At 42.7% G+C, this 15,534-nt stretch overlaps 1 protein-coding gene across 1 annotated transcript in view; it reads left to right on the top strand.

Annotated features, from left to right (window-relative positions):
• Window positions 1-1,744: 1,744 nt before the first annotated feature.
• LOC104163129 (myosin heavy chain, cardiac muscle isoform-like) overlaps window positions 1,745-15,534 on the top strand; it is a 46,055-nt gene continuing 32,265 nt past the window's right edge. The window contains 14 exon segments of the mRNA XM_009702026.1: window positions 1,745-1,877; window positions 2,936-3,039; window positions 3,557-3,700; window positions 5,445-5,557; window positions 5,559-5,599; window positions 7,270-7,297; window positions 8,190-8,283; window positions 9,680-9,700; window positions 10,304-10,396; window positions 11,701-11,764; window positions 11,860-11,958; window positions 13,966-14,069; window positions 14,506-14,644; window positions 14,932-15,050. Of these exon segments, the coding sequence (XP_009700328.1) occupies window positions 1,787-1,877; window positions 2,936-3,039; window positions 3,557-3,700; window positions 5,445-5,557; window positions 5,559-5,599; window positions 7,270-7,297; window positions 8,190-8,283; window positions 9,680-9,700; window positions 10,304-10,396; window positions 11,701-11,764; window positions 11,860-11,958; window positions 13,966-14,069; window positions 14,506-14,644; window positions 14,932-15,050 (1,254 nt within the window). The 5' untranslated portion in view covers window positions 1,745-1,786.

Here is a 15,534-nt window from a genome sequence, read left to right as displayed (position 1 = left end):
CACTGGAGTGGCTTCTCTGGCATTTGCATGTTTAATGTGAAGCGACACTTGCATGCCGTAATGCTGTTCTGTTTAAACGTACGAACTGATGTAATTTCAGTGCTCCACTAGAGCTAAGACACCCTCCCCGTGGGAGAGGGACTCTGCCGTGCTAGTTTTGAGTTGTGCCTCCAATTGGGGATTTTGGGCAACTCAGATGATGTTAAAATACCTGGTGATAGTTGTGCTTATGTAGGCCCTTAATCTTTAAAAAGGAAAAAAATTAAGGCTAGTTCTGGGGAAGAAAGTTTTTGCTCTACAGCAGCAAGACAGAAGGTCTCAAGCTTGTACTGCAGCCGTGGGAGAGGGCTGAATGTAAAAGGTTTGGCAGCTCTGCCGTCTTAGGGCTTTACATTCCCCAGGAGGAATGCGGTGGGGAAAAAAAAAAAAACAAACCTGCCTTGGTTGATGAAGAGTTGTTATCCCTACTACGATTTTGTTAGGAAGAAATTGAATTAAATTTTGACAGACTACAGCGCCTGTCTTGATAGGGCTCTTGAAAATTTGTCCAACTGCTCTGGATATCGCACAGTAAATAAAATAAGGGAAGAGGTAATATCTGAGGGTCACTAGTACAACTTCAAATACTAATCAAATGGTGTCTTGATTTAAAAAAAAAAAATCTGAAATTCTTAAATTGCGCATGTGTGTGTGTACACCTTTTAGCAGTGGAACTTCTTTTTGATGTTCTCTGGACAGCACTGAATATTTTACCTGTGTGTATGTAAGTATTTATATGTGTGTGTATGAAAAAAAAAACACCACATCTGTACAATCACTTTAGAGAGCATATAACAATCAAATTAATTGCATGGCAGTACAAACCCAGCAAATCGGTCTCACTTAGACTGATGTCCCCTGCCCTCTCTTTCATGATAAAAGGCTCCTAAACACCGTGGCCTTGTCATTTGGGAAAACAAGTGTAGGTATTAAGCTGGACTAATAAGCTTAAATCAGCCTAAAAAAACCATGAAGCCCTTGCACCAATCCTGCAGATACGCTTGCCTTCTGCCGTGCCTTGCTGCAGGGGATACCCAACCTGGTGAATTCGGAGGTACCAGCATCTTGGGAAGCTGCACCAGCACAGGACCTCCCCGAGCTGCGTTAGTCCTGGTTTTCCTCACGTGTTAATTTGTGCGATCAGAGGAGTGTGCTGCAGGTAGCAGAGCTGGGCATACGTCCCCGGGGCCGTACCAAGGGTGTAACATGCACCCTTGCAGCAGTTCTCGGTTTGCAGCAGTGAAGCCTGGCTCCATGATTCCCAGAAAATGCCTGCCTGAGACGATGCTTGAAGCGGCTGAGTGGCACGGCCCCAAGGAGACGTGCTGGAGAGGATAGCCTGCTCCAGGCGAATTTGAAAGGGGCCAGAACAGGCCCCTGCTAAGTGGTTTTTAAAATCACAGCTTCAAGTGGTGCCTCCCGCTCTTAAGCGCCATAAAGAAGAGATTAAATTCTCCCGCGGAGATAACTGTGACCCATGTGGAGGTTTTGAACCGTACAGAATCTGTCTGGCTTTAAATAAACTGAGCCAGGGAAGGGTTTAACTAAGGGTGCAGTATAGCCCCAAATCTGTGTTAGGTATTTATGTTCCAAACTAATCATCACTTTGATCAGCCACCTGCCACGTTGTGCTGAGTGTTTTGTATTGCCTCAGTCCATGAAAGAGATTTTCCCCTCCCCTTTCTTTGATAGACCAGGTCCCTTTCTTTTACCTCTTTGAGCTGTGCCACCTTGAACCCTTGCCGAGATGATGGACATGACGGAATTTGGGGAGGCTACTCCCTTCCTCCGAAAGAGCGAGAAGGAGCTGATGATGGCACAGACCGTTGCCTTCGATGGTGAGTTGCAGTACCCTTTACGCTGCCAGTGGCCGGTTAAGAGGGATAAGGCTTACGTCCAAGTGTAGTTGTGGGAATGCAGAGCAAAGCAGGATGCAAAACCTCTGTTGTTGCTGCTGTTTGAGGTAGCTGATTCAACCAAGTTCTAGTTTCTTCATTCTGTAAAGCTATTAAAAACCCCCAGGTAGTACTAAGCAAAAATATGAGTAAGTAATGATCTGGGTTCAGAAGCAAGGCATATGTGTGCTGCTCTGCTAAAGGGGGGATTACTTTGTCCACTTGAAAGAAAAACACCGCACGTTGATGTTCCTGTAATGAATGAGATTCTGCGGCCTGGCCAGATGTCTTATCGTGTTTAATTTGCAGGTTGTATGACAATCTGACGTTAGCTTTAGTTTTCCATCATTTATTTTTCATGAAATGGATTTATAGGAGCCCTGAGGTGTAGTATTAAGTATAAATACACCATTAACTACAGCATTTTGCTATTCAGAATAGTTACTGTAACTAAAGACCTGAAGTCTAGTGTAGCTACTCCAAACTCTAAAAAGCCACATACGTAACTCCAACGTGAGTTACTAAAACTGCTGTTTTTCAAGACAAACCTCAGAAGAATGTGCAGGAATAAGGTTATATCTGATAGCTGGCAAGCAAATAATGTGGGCTGAATTCCTCTCTCAGATCACAATTTTCTGTATGACTTTTTAGCAAATGCCTTAATTTGGGCTTGGATCTCAGTTCCTCCATCTGCACCCTGGTGATAATGATTATGGATTTCCCGTGGAGGCTGAGGCTTAGCCAGCATTTGTGAAATATTTTGACACCTTGTGCTGGAAGGATGTAGAGAAAGCCAAATGGTAGTTTCAAAGAGGAGAGAACATTTGGGGCCCCTATGCCTTCTGCTTTGGCAGGCAGCTCCCCAGCACTCCCGATCTGCTGCGGTCCCAGAGGTTTTGTGTCGCTTCTGTGGAAAGAGTAACCCAGCAACCTTGCTTAGCTAGGCATGGTGTTACAGTTTGCCGCAAGGCTGTGAACCCTCGGTCTCCTTAATCTCACAGGGAAGAAGAAATGTTGGGTTCCTGATGAAAAGAAAGCTTACGTTGAAGCTGAAATTATAGAAAGCAGCGGTGGCAAAGTGACCGTGGAGACGACAGATGGAAAGGTACAAAACTGGTTTTGTCTGATCCGTGACTAACAAGGCTGGAGCAGCAAGCTCCAGAAATTACATCTCCTGGTTTAAGCTCAGTTGCCTGTTTCCTAAAGTGAGCTGCACATGGTAACTGATGCCATATCAGAATGACATGTGAAAAACCACCAAGGGACAACCAGCAATGCGGTGGTGGGTAAGCGCGCATCAGTCCCCGCACGGCAGCAGGCGGTCTGTGAACAGAGCTATGCAACCAGCCCGTGCTGGTTCCGTCCCCAAAAGTAAAAGCCCAGGTTGTAACTGAATCCCTCGGCTCCTTTCGCAGCCATACCACCGCCCTCCTTACGTTTATCGTCTCAGCCTTCCCCCGTTCTTCTGATAACTGTGAAGACAAACGGTGCTATGTGCTGGGCTTGAGCTGAAGGACTTCCCTCTGCAAGGGGGGGGAAAAACTGTGTTCTCCTGTAAGGTGTGTGAAGCAACAGAAAATCCCCGTGTTTTCCAGTGCTGCAGTACTTATTTGTTTTTGCAGACCGTGACTATAAAAGAAGATGACGTGCAGTCAATGAACCCTCCCAAATTTGACATGATCGAGGACATGGCTATGCTGACCCATCTGAATGAGGCGTCTGTGTTGTACAATCTGAGAAAGCGCTACAGCAACTGGATGATCTATGTAAGGGTCGTTACAAGGGTATATTTAGAGATCTGCATTTCAAGCACAGATTTCATCTTTGAACATGCTGTGTTCTTCATTTTCAGTTTACAACTTTGCTAAGTCACGAAACTGAGGGTCTCGCTCATCTTTTCAGGAAAGAAGTTGCTTGGAGCTGGCTTGCATCTGAATACAGACAGACAAAATTGAATGGATAAGATGGTGTCTAGTTCTTTCGTTTTGCTTGCTTGCCTAGGAGAAGGGTGTCATGGAACATATTTTCAGCAATCAAGGCATTGGGGAGACCTAGTTTATTTTTCCTCTCCTAATATTAATGCAGGTCAATACCAGCCATGGAGATTTCTTTGTTAAGAAACAATGCCTCAAGCTTAGAGCACACGCATAACTTCTTTTAAGTATGAGCCTTTCTATCTTTAGTTCAGTAATTTTATTCCCTTCATCTTCAGTGCTGACATCTGTCTTGTTTCGCTCTGGCCTTTGCCCTTGCTCTGTATCTTCCCCATGACATCATTAACATAATTTCTGTCGGCACCAGACAGAAGCTGCAGTAGGTTCTAATTTTATGAGGTCAAGCTTTTGCTCTCAGTTTGCTGCATTCAATTCTGTCTGAAATCAGTCAGAAGAATCTATAGACTTTGTAGCCAATCCCTGTTCTGGTTTTTGGTGTTCATCAGAGGAGCGAATCCAACTTTTTCCTATTTAAATTCTGATTGTTTAACAATTTCTGCATTTCTCTAATAACCCCTGTATGGACACGTATGGGCTAAAACATAGCTTTGCTTGCAGATCAGTATAGGTAGAAAACGAAATGTGTCTGTCATCTTGCCTTAATGCATTTACTGGTTGGGGTTTTTCTTTTCCCTGCAGAAAATAGGACTGAGGACTCATGCTAAGGCCATTCTGGAGCAGGTCCTAATGTTATTTTTAGGGGAAGACACCCAGATTTTACCTGAAACTTTTAGAATGTAATTGAGCTCATTAATCTTTGTGCACATAGTGCTTGTGCCCATATAATAACTGGGTTTCTTTTGAAGTTTTTTGCTTCAACCTGGACTAAGTACCTGAAAAGTGACCAGTTAACACTGGTTCCCTGGGGTTACGACTGAAAACTCGTTCTTCCTCGGAACAGTCAGGCTCCAGCTAACTGACGTACACAGCCCAGAGAGGGACTATAAATACAGATTTTTACCAACTGTGTTTCTCCAACAGCTGAAAAAAAACTCCACAAGTTTACAGAATAACACTGTGAAGTTGGTTTCTCTTCGAACACCCACTAGAAATTGTCCCAAGGTGCTCACATCAAATTAATAATGGGACATCATTCTTCTCCTAAGAACGCAGTTTGAACAGGAAAGCTGTAACTTTTCTTTCGTTCATAATGACTGTTTTCATGAGGAAACAACTCTTGTGGGGTAGCAAGGCAGAAAATCAGACATAGGTCTATTTGCTGCTCCTTTGTGTTGCTGAAGGGGCTGTTTCTGTTCCTGGCTGTCATCTTGAAAATACTTTTCCCCCTTTGGAAAACGGTTCAATATCTGTAGTTTTGATATTAATTGCCAATAGGAAGTCACTTAGCGGATCAGTAGCTTTAGAAATTCAGATCAAAGGCTGAAATCCAGGTCAGAATTAAAACTCAAATCAGAAACTGGCCACACCAGTTCCTGCTTGGTTGACTAAGATGATTTTTTATTATTATTATTATTATTCCATGAACTGATTTTTTTACTCTTGTGTTCCTCTCTAGACCTACTCAGGCTTATTCTGTGTGACTATAAATCCCTACAAGTGGTTGCCTGTTTACAAGCCGGAGGTGGTTGCTGCATACAAAGGCAAGAGGCGCTCGGAGGCTCCTCCTCATATTTTCCATCGCTGATAACGCCTACCACGACATGCTGCGTAGTAAGTGGCACTGCTTGCTTTCAGATTTGGTTTTGCTTTATTTAACTGACGTGATCGGTACCAGATAGAAGTTTGTGAGAGCTTTTGCAGTGTGCAACAAATGTGCAAATACTCTACAAGCAACAGGGGCTTGGCAGTCTGCGTCAATTTTTTAATATTTTTTTTTTAATAATATTTATTTATTTTGTTAAACTCCTCTGACTGTCCCTGCGGTACTTCTGGTAAGAGTAAACTCTTTATATGGATTATCTGTAAGGTGCACAAATTTAGCTGTCTGAACTGGGTGAATCCATCGGTTTATAACAGAAATGGAGCCATGCCTCAAAGGTCTGTAAGTATTTTCCCAGCCTCAAAAATAAACTTACTGTCAGTTTATGCTCGGTATTCTAACTTTTATAAGATGTGTGCATTGAAAGGTTAGCGAAGGCCAGCTATTTAGGGTGCTGCTTGCTGCGGGTCAGTGCTGCACTGACTTCTGTGGGTCTGGCTGCCAACCCTGTGGCAACAAATTCCAGATTTTCCTGTAAAATTTTCTTGCCTTGACCCTAAAATTGCTGGGAAAAAAAAGAGTTTATCAGCAGAGGGCAGCAGTGATGTTCTCACACCAGATCCTGCGAGGCGGCAAGGTAAATCCTAAAGAGGCTTGATGGGAACACATCCTGCTCTCACCTGGTTCTGATCAAATGGGAAGCACCACAGCTGAAGGGGACAGAAGGTGCTGGGCAGAGGGGATGTGTGTGTGGGTGCAGAGAGATGCTCTTTCATCAGATAGGGGTAAAATATGGCCAGGCTACCCAATATGCAGCCTGTCATGATGACTGGAATCAAAAAAGAAAAGAGGAATTTAGGCTCAATGTCTTGGGAAGCTGTTATGATTTAGCTTTTGCTGAATTGGATTAATCATAGAATCATTATGGTTGGAAGAGACCTCAAAGATCATCAAGTCCAACCGTACACCTGATGCCACCCTGTCCACTAAACCATGTCTTGAAGCGCCACATCTAAACGTTTTTTGAACATCTCCAGGGACGATGACTCCGACCACCTCCCTGGGAAGCCTGTTCCAATGCCTAACGACTCTGACAGTGAAGAAGTTCTTTCTAATGTCGAGGCTGAACATATTAAGGTTGCAAAGTGTTCTAATAAACGCTTATTTCTGGTCAGGCCGTTAACACCAGGGACACTATAAAACTTCCTTCCAGCATCACGGCCAACTGAAGAAGAGTGTGTATGCATAGTAAGGAACAGCCTGTGAACAAACAGCAAAATTACTTGAGTTGGTCTAGTATTGCAGGAGCAGAAGGGTCAGATGTGAGTGAAGACATACTCAGGAGTAAGAAAATAAACATTTTGATGACAGGAAATTACTTACTTTATTATAGTTTCCCAGACACAGAGGGTACGTGCACAACTGGCAGGTCTTTAATACTGACTTGAACAAAACACGAGAGGAGGATTCAGGGCAGGGCTAGAACTTGCACTGCTGGAGGTTAGACTAGATGATACTAGTTTTTATCTTTCCATCTCTGCTTCATGTGATTCTCTCCTGTCCTTGCAGGACTGATTCTGGAATAGTTGATACTCATTTGCAACTATAATAAGCAATTTGTACAGCCTCAGCCTACTAAGTTTGTCTCTTCTTTTTTTTTTTTCCCCCCCTCCCTCCACAGATCGGGAGAATCAGTCTATGTTGATCACGTAAGTGCTTGTTTTTTGACTGATTTGAGACTCTGTTGCTGTGAAAAACTTAGAAGAAAAAAACATCCGACTGAAATGCAAGTTGACCCTTGACCCTTGAAAGCTGAGCTAAATTGCCTGGAATTTGACCCAAGCCAAGTACCTGGCAATTTGCCCATCTGATGGTTGCCTTGAGCCCCACAGGAAAGGAGTAGCTAAGGGTTTGGTGGAGGCTGGCCCATTTCTGATCCCCATAGGGTGTTCATTCCAAGTAGGTATGAGAACAGCTCAGCAGGCAGTTAAAGAAGCTTCTTCCAAGGTTAGCCTTGCTGTGGCTGCCCTCTTCGGACACAGAAGACTCCTCCTTTTCAATGTGGTTGCTCTTACCACAAATTGTATTTAAGAATCTTGTGTAGACATATCTAAAGGGAGGGAGATGACCAAGGCAGAAAAGAAGAGGCACATCATTTACTGGCAAGAATGACAGATGGAGAGTTGGGTGTCTCTCTATACAGTTCACATGTGCTCCTGGATAATGCCAGAGCTTATTATTGCAGCTTTCTGTACGTTTTTTAACTCATTACCTGTATACAGGTATACCTCAGATCCTCACTCTGGATGTTTGTAATAAAACTTCGTGCCCTTAAAGGAAGCTCAGTGTGACATGGGTTTGTACTAGATTTCTGAGCCCAGCCACGTGAAGAATTAGTTGCTGCTATCATAGGCATTCATCTCTTCGTTCAGTCAATTCAATGTGATTTCCACTGAGCTGGCCAAACAACAGGCTGCAGAAATCAGTGTCAGTGATTCTGAGAACAGCCTGCGTGCAGGGGGGAGCCGGCAGGACAGCAGGGTGAAAGGATGAGTTACAGCTGTTTGAGCAATGCCTGTGTTATCTTCCTCCTTCCTTTAGCGGAGAATCTGGTGCCGGCAAGACTGTCAACACAAAACGCGTCATCCAGTACTTTGCCACAGTGGCAGCCCTGGGTGAACCTGGTAAAAAAAGCGTAAGTCTGCTGGTGCCTGTTTCATTTCAAACTCCCAAGGTTTTTCTGTTGTGTACAACTAACCTCACAAGTCCGCATCCCAAACGCTGGACCATGTGCTAGACCCCAACAGGCATGGTTAAGAAAAGAAGCTGTTGGGAAAAGATACTGATGCTTCTACATGGCATTACTGAGAGGATGCTGTTCTGAAGCTAGAAAGGCAATGCTCACCTGAACATGCCATGCTCCAGACAGAGCAGCAAAACCATTCCCGATCCTGAACAGCTGCTTGTTCTTACTCCTTTTTTCTAGGAGTTTTAGTTTTTGTGTGTGTTAAATATGTTTCTGATCGTGTTAAAGCCGGTCAAAAAATGGGGAGACTGTGAAGATTAAGGAATTGGATTTTTTTTTTACGTGGAAAATAGTCTTCAAAAGGACTCAGTTTATCATTTCTCATCAAAATGTCTGTTTTGTCAAAAGCTTTTTTGTCCAGAAAAAAAGGAATCTTCTAACAAAAGATTTTTATTTTTTTTTCAATCAGCTTCTCTGTATTTCTCTTTGGATAAGTGCTGTTCTGCTTATAAGTGCTCTCTAAGGTTACAGTGAATACCGTACTCGTACTGCTTTTTATCTTGTGTTGCTATGAGCTTATTCACTACGAGCTTCGTTGCACTTGAAGGCTCGGGGCTCTTTCGTGGTGAATTAACTGATTCCTATGAACCGTATTTAAAAGGCCAAAATTTCAGCCAGGCGTAGATTCTGTACGCATAACTTGCATCACCAAAATTGAATATACATTCATCTGAGGCCTGCAAGGCTCTCTTAACAAATGATTGGGTGGCCCAGAGCCAACTTTCTGCATGCAGCAAGGTTGGTGCTCATAATGATGTCTGGAACCTGGTGTGCTCATGGAACAACTGTGCAAATAACAGATATTGCAGCTGGAAGACATTCCATGTGATTTATCAACTCAGGTAGCATTTTATTTTCATTATCATCAACCCCTTTTTTCAAATAATCCAAGAGTTCAAGTGCAGCATGATCTAATTGTCTGAAACTTGTCTGTTTGCACTTACGTCCTTCTATTCTTACCACCTGGCAGCAGTCTCTTTTCTCTGTCCAGTTAGCTAGCCTTTTGGTTCATTGTGGAACACCTCCAGAGCAAAACCAGGCAGATGTTTGGAGCAGGGGTTAAAACAATAAGCTGGGTAGGAACAGCCCTTGGCTATTTTGTGATGTATGGTGAACACAAAGTAACAGTCACACGTGCTTTTTGAAGGAAGGCTTCAAAAAGTCCTGCTGGTGGGTTGATGCCCACTAGACATCCAACTTGATAATTTTTATCTTTTGTGATGTCCTTCATGTTAGTACTCACATTCTCTTTTTTTTTTTTCTCATTGTGCTCCTCTTTTGACAGCAACCAGCTACCAGAACTGGGGTAAGTCATCAGCTTTGCTATTTTATCTTTCCCATGTGAAAACGGTACTGGGCTCTGTCAGTCTGTTTGACGAACCTCAGCATTTCACTTTGCGTTGTTCCCCCAGTGAAGGATCCCTGGAGCCCAGGCAGTTAAAGTAGCTTGCTTCAGCAAACTGAAGTTTGTGCGAGTGACAGTTAATGCTTTTCTCAGCTCCAAAAATCCCAAATATTACAAGCTCTAAGTGCTTTCAAACCTAATGCATTTTAGTGCTTGTCACTGTCTTCAATGGCCCTTCTCCCACACACATCCACTTGGATGTCCCCACATGCTTCACAGTTCATGGGAAGACACGGTGATTTCTTTCGTATGCAGACGGCATTAAATATGAAATCAGCAAAGCAAAACAGTAGAGAGCAGCAGAATGTCTGAGGCCTTTTAAGCACTCATAATTGACTAACAATCTTGCTGTTACGCCGTTCAGACGGTGCCAGCCCTGGGGTGGAGCTAAATCACTTTGCGATGGAGGATTCTCTCTATAAGTGAATGCACGGCTGAGTTATAGTTGATAGCTGGGTTTGTGGCCCGTAGGGTTCTCAACAGTATTTCAACCTTGATTTCTAGGGAACCTTGGAGGATCAAATCATTCAAGCAAACCCAGCCCTAGAAGCTTTCGGAAATGCCAAAACCCTGAGAAACGACAACTCTTCACGTTTTGTGAGTCTGTAACATAACATAATGATGTCCTCTCCAACGATGGCCAGTTAATAACATCTTTGTAATAATCCCTTTGTAAGTTGCTTCTGATTTTGTCCACTAAAATGGTTGGATTTCCACACAGCGCAAGAGCAACAAAGTAGGATCTAACCAGGAAAAACTACTGAAAGGATTAAAGATAGAAAGAAGCAGAGAAAGATCCACCCTGAATAACTGCTGAAACCATGCATGATCAGGAGAAGCAAAGCCTAGCTTTATAAAGCCCTTTGAAGAACAATGACAGATCTTCCCCAGGACTGCCTCCGTTCCACAGCCTTATTTTCCTACCATATTTTCCACTAGCCTAAGTCATTCCCTCTCCCTATAATAGCTTTACTTTGTCACTCATTGTCAGAAATGGACCACAGGTCCTGCTCCCTCCCACATCGTCCGCCTCTGAAGACCCACACATGCAGCCTTACTCCTACCTTTGATCCATACCGTCCACTTTTTTTGGCTGAGTAAGCTGTCCCTGCTTGTGCCTCAGTGCTGACGTGATCTTGGGCCTCTCCTCACTTCAATGAGGCTTGGAGGAGAGCAATCCCCTCGGCAGCTCTGCCTCTGCCCCATCTGGTTGATGTTGGCTCAGAGGTCCAAAAGGAACGGCGTGAGAATGACAGCCTGAGTTCCTAGCCCATGCTTCCCTAATGAGTCCAGTTAAAAATTAATTTGGAAGTGGGGGGAGAGGGTCAGAGGTTGTAAGCGTCTGTACAAAACTACACAGTTGTATAAGGAGTTCGTCAGCTGGAATGGAAATTAATTACTTTAAAAAGTTGATGTGTTTGACTATCATAAATTAAATGGAAGCTACTCAATTTTTATGAAATTTGGGGGGATGAATATGCAAAATTAATGGGCAAAGCACCTTTCTGACGTACTTGATTGCATGTAAGTTAGGAGTGCAAATGAGGAAGAGTCAAAAAAAGAGCCTGTGTGTCTCATGCCCAGGCTTATTGCTCCGAGTCCTGCATTACAGTAAACCTGCATCATGAAACTGGAAGCTACGTGCATTCCTGTATCTTAGCCTGGCAGATAAGTACGCTGTTATCCTTTTCCCACAAGCTGATTACATAGCTGTATGTGTAGATTTAGGCTTGGGAAAGTGTAATATCACTGACATTTCTCACTGAAAATCTGCCTGTGCAGAGTCAAGGTGTTGGCATAAACTGATCCTTTGGGCCAAATGATTGCCTTCAAGCAGCATCCTTTGTTTCCCTCTGTGTATACTACATGCACTAATTAGAATGTTCTTCTGTGTGAATTAGGGCAAATTTATCCGAATCCATTTTGGAACCACAGGCAAGCTGTCATCTGCTGATATTGAGATTTGTAAGCAGCGAACTCTCTCCTTTTAAAAAAAAATACAATTGCTCATCTGAAAGCTTGGAGAGCCTTCCTCACTGAAATTTTCTTTATGCAACTAGATTTATTGGAGAAATCCCGAGTGATTTTCCAGCAACCGGGCGAAAGAGACTATCACATCTTTTACCAAATCCTGTCGGGAAAGAAAGCAGAGTTACTGGGTAAGCATCACATCAATCTACAACTTTTAAGAACCAATTGTTAGCTGAATAGACAGTGGCTGAGGAGTGGGTGGGGGCCAAACCTATGTTCAGAAAGGCCCTTGCTCTTCCACTTGAGAAAACTGAACTTCCACTGTCAAATACACCCTTTTAAAGATGCTATTCCAATAGTAGCAACAAAGACCATTTTTTCTGTGATATATTGGTGCAGGTACCCTATAAAATGAAGAGATATTACAGATCAGACCAAGGAAACGAGATTTAGGCAGGACTTTTCAAACATAGTGTTATAAAAGCAAAAAAAGGTCACTCTGAATTTGTGTAATCCAGGGTCTTGAAGCATCTGGAAAATGCTATGCCTCCAAAAGCACTTGTGGTGATAAAAATTTAATTATCCAGATTTTCACACATGAGGATGTTTGCTTATAGGTCCGTGAAGAAAAGCTAGCTCCCTCTTTCTGCCCAGAGTGCCAAAACTGGCATCCTAGCACGTTCTGTAGTGAGGGAGAAGATGCAAAGCTGCCTGCCGCCAGTTGTGTGGCAGTTACCCTTTTCAGGTTTTCCCTGGCTGAATGTGGTCCCGTAGACCTGCTGGAGAAGAGCAGAGAACAGATGAGGTCTCTCTGCTCCCATCTCTTAATGCTTTGAATAAAACCTTCATTAGTTATTTAAGTGATAGGGTTTGATGACTTTAATTTGTGCTCTGAAGAAACACATTTTATAAAAGGAGTCATTTTATTGCTGCACTAAACTGCTACTAAGCCATAGCAATCATAATCTGTTTTGAAGTCTTATTATCCTGACAGTGTGTCGTCAAGTCCCTAACCCTCTTAGCTTTTACATGGCCTGATTAATGATTATTATGGGAAAGATTTCAAGGAAGCATTGCATTGAGATTCCTGCATGTGAATCCCTGTGCTGGGAAAATATGCTCTTTCTCATAAACTGTCTGTCTGTATACTCTATAACAGCACACACCTTTCTGGCCAGAAGGAGCACGTCTGCAAGCTCTTGAAGAGCCTGAAACCAATGGGGGCTTCTGTTTTGTAGACAAGAAATGTATGCCTTTGTATATAAACGCATACATATCTAAAGGTAGAAAAGTGTAAATGTAGAAAATGAATACGTGACATAGTGACTGAATAACAAAGTGAGACAGAGAAAATAATTTTATATACACATATATTTACATACATACATGTTTAGACATGTAGGTATATGTGTATGTACATAAAAGATTGAAATCTAGACCAAACCTCGGTCTGCTAAATGTGGGTGAAACTTTCTGTTGATGGAGGGAAGCAGAACTCTCCCTGTAGTTTTGGAACCAGCTAGCTCTCAAGAAGAGAACTATCCATTTTTGAGTTTTGATGTGAAGGAAAAGGGAAGAGGAGAGAAAGAGCGCACCATATTCCATTCAAGAGCCAAGTGTCTTCTGCAAAGAGTCCTGGAAGTCACTATTTTGTGAGTCTCTTATAAAAGAGGGGAACCACACACGTTGTCCCTGTCTTGGATCATACTAAAATCTTTTTCTCCTCTGTACTTAGATCGGATTTTTACACCTGCAGGCATGCAAGACAAAGTAGGGCTATATGGGAAATGATGAACTCAATATACTGCAGAGCATGCTTAATAGATGTGCATGCAGTATTCCCCAATCAAAAGAATATTATGCACGCTTTCTCTAAATCTTGGTCTTTAGAACGGAATAGCAGAATAAGAGAGTTGGTTGCTGCCCCGCAGTTGTGTTTAAAAAAAAACAATCAAACAAAAAAACCCCACACAAACAAACAAACAAAAAAAACCAAAACCCAAACAAAAACAACCAAAACCAAACCAAACAAAAAAAAAAAAAAAAAAACAAAAAAACCCAACCAAACAAACCCCAAAACCAACTTATAAACAGTTGTGCAGAGACAAGTGTCTGTCAGAGTTGACCTTTCCATCTCCATTTTTGGGGGATATCCTGAATGGATGGCAGTTTTTACCCTGACAGTTCTTTTACAGATATGCTACTGGTATCTACCAACCCGTATGACTACCACTTTTGCTCACAAGGAGTAGTTACAGTGGACAACTTGGACGATGGAGAAGAATTGATGGCAACAGATGTAAGCCTGTATTGATTTGACTTTGTGCATCATAGATTAGGTGCATGTGGGGAAGAAAAGTGCTGGCAGAAGCCTAACTTCTGTCACTGAATCTACTGGACTAAAGTGAAATCAAAAATGGGTCTTAAGTGCATTCATACTATGAAGCACGAGGCCTGATAAACTATTATACTTTTGAACCTGGCCTTGCTCCATGTAATGCCCATGGGCACAACGTTCTTATAATTTTGATGTATAAAATGCTGGCTAAAGGGAGCTCTCCTCCTGCTCCCCAGCCACTGCTGGGTCTTCAGGGTGTTCCAGTGGCTGCTTTGTTGAGATAACACCCCTTGGCAGGTTAGTCATATCTGCCATGCAAAGGTAGATTGCGGGGCTGAAAAATGCCATTGCGTTTGCATAGGGAAGTTACAAAATTATCTGCATTTCCTTTTCACAGCAAGCCATGGACATCTTGGGATTTGTGCCCGATGAGAAGTCTGGTGCCTACAAGCTCACAGGTGCCATCATGCACTTTGGGAACATGAAATTCAAACAAAGACCCAGAGAAGAGCAGGCAGAGGCTGATGGCACTGAAAGTAAGAATAACACCTAAAATTGCTCCTTACCTTCAAAAATTTGGCATGTATCATGCACCGTGTCGAGGAAGAAGCAGCCTGTTTGCTTTGATCTTGCACAATTGTAGCTCCTGCTCAGCCAAGAGTGAGAGAGAATAGAAGCACACCTAACACAAATCATTAAAAGAGCAAGGTCTTTATCCAGTTTCTCTTTGGAACTGGATGTATTTAATATTTTTTTTTTCTTGGCTAGGCACATTTCCATGTAGAAGTTCAAAGCCAGTTGAAACTCTGTTTCTCTTGATCAGGTGCTGACAAAGCTGCCTACCTAATGGGAATCAACTCTTCCGATTTGGTTAAGGGTTTATTGCACCCTAGGGTGAAAGTTGGCAACGAGTATGTGACCAAAGGTCAAAGTGTTGAACAGGTAAGGAGAAGCTCTCAGGGTATTTGGATGCCTGTCCTGCAAGCCTTGAGGGTTCATCTGTAACATCTCAGACAGACACCTACTAGAAATATTAACATATACCTCTAGTTCCTGTTCTCATTTTATAACCCCAAACTTGGGGGAATAGAGAGTGAAAGTGTGGGGAAACTGGTAAAAAGACTGACAAAGGAATAGTGGCCATCACTGCTGTTGATAGCATTGTTTTTCTGATGTGTTAGTAACAGCCACTCAAGGAAACCAGGTGGAGTAAAACCACATGGGGATTGATATCTAATTCCGGATGAGAATAGTTAACTAGAAGAGTTGAGTCATGGATTATTTATTCACTCATCACTCATTCATTATTCGTGTAATTTTAAGCTCTGTGTGACCTCAATCAGCTAAAGGCAATATCCACTTAAAGATATCTCTTAATTTAGGAAACAAGAAGTCCTTGGGTTAGCACTGCTGCAGAAGTACTTTA

Source organism: Cariama cristata, unplaced genomic scaffold (assembly GCF_000690535.1).
Source record: "Cariama cristata isolate BGI_N322 unplaced genomic scaffold, ASM69053v1 scaffold11046, whole genome shotgun sequence".
Classification (NCBI taxonomy): Eukaryota; Metazoa; Chordata; class Aves; order Cariamiformes; family Cariamidae; genus Cariama; species Cariama cristata.
This window is presented reverse-complemented; position numbering and strand designations above follow the sequence as displayed.